The sequence below is a fragment of the Chaetura pelagica genome, unplaced genomic scaffold (genome assembly GCF_000747805.2).
Source record: "Chaetura pelagica isolate M959 unplaced genomic scaffold, ChaPel_1.0 scaffold595, whole genome shotgun sequence".
In the NCBI taxonomy this organism is placed as follows: Eukaryota; Metazoa; Chordata; class Aves; order Apodiformes; family Apodidae; genus Chaetura; species Chaetura pelagica.
In genome coordinates, this window is record NW_009953221.1 from 103,652 (window position 1) to 104,081 (window position 430).

Genomic DNA, 430 nt, shown 5'->3' on the forward strand with positions numbered 1-430 from the left:
CCCAGATGGCGGGTGGGGGGTTATCATGCACCCAGCAGCTGGGGGGTCCCAGGCACCCAGATTGCAGCCAGTTGGGGTGCCTGGAGCACCCAACCCCTGAGGTGTCCCATGCTGACCCATTGCAGCCAGCTGGGCTATCACACACCCAGCAGCTGGGGGGTCCCAGACACCCCGAGTTCAGCTGTTTGGGGTGTCATGCACAGCAGCCAGAGTTGACCCAGGTTTCAGTGGGTTGGGGTGTCAGGTACCCAGCAGCTGGGGGGTCCCAGGCACCCAGGTTTCAGCAGGTATGGGTGCCTGGAGCACCCAGCACCCTCATTTTCCCGTGCACCCAGATTTCAGCAGGGGGGAGAGGAAGCAGCCACGCACCCAGCAGCCGGGCAGGGCTCCCAGGCCGCCCCATCCCGCCGGAGTTTCACCCCGGGGGGGG

At 66.0% G+C, this 430-nt stretch overlaps 1 protein-coding gene across 1 annotated transcript in view; it reads right to left on the reverse strand.

Moving 5' to 3' along the window:
• The window catches only part of ARRDC2 (arrestin domain containing 2), a 4,351-nt gene extending 3,948 nt beyond the window's left edge, over nucleotides 1-403 (reverse strand). The window contains exon 1 of the mRNA XM_009997809.1: nucleotides 370-403. Within this exon, the coding sequence (XP_009996111.1) occupies nucleotides 370-403 (34 nt within the window). The remainder of the gene's footprint in view (nucleotides 1-369) is intronic.
• Nucleotides 404-430: the final 27 nt, after the last annotated feature.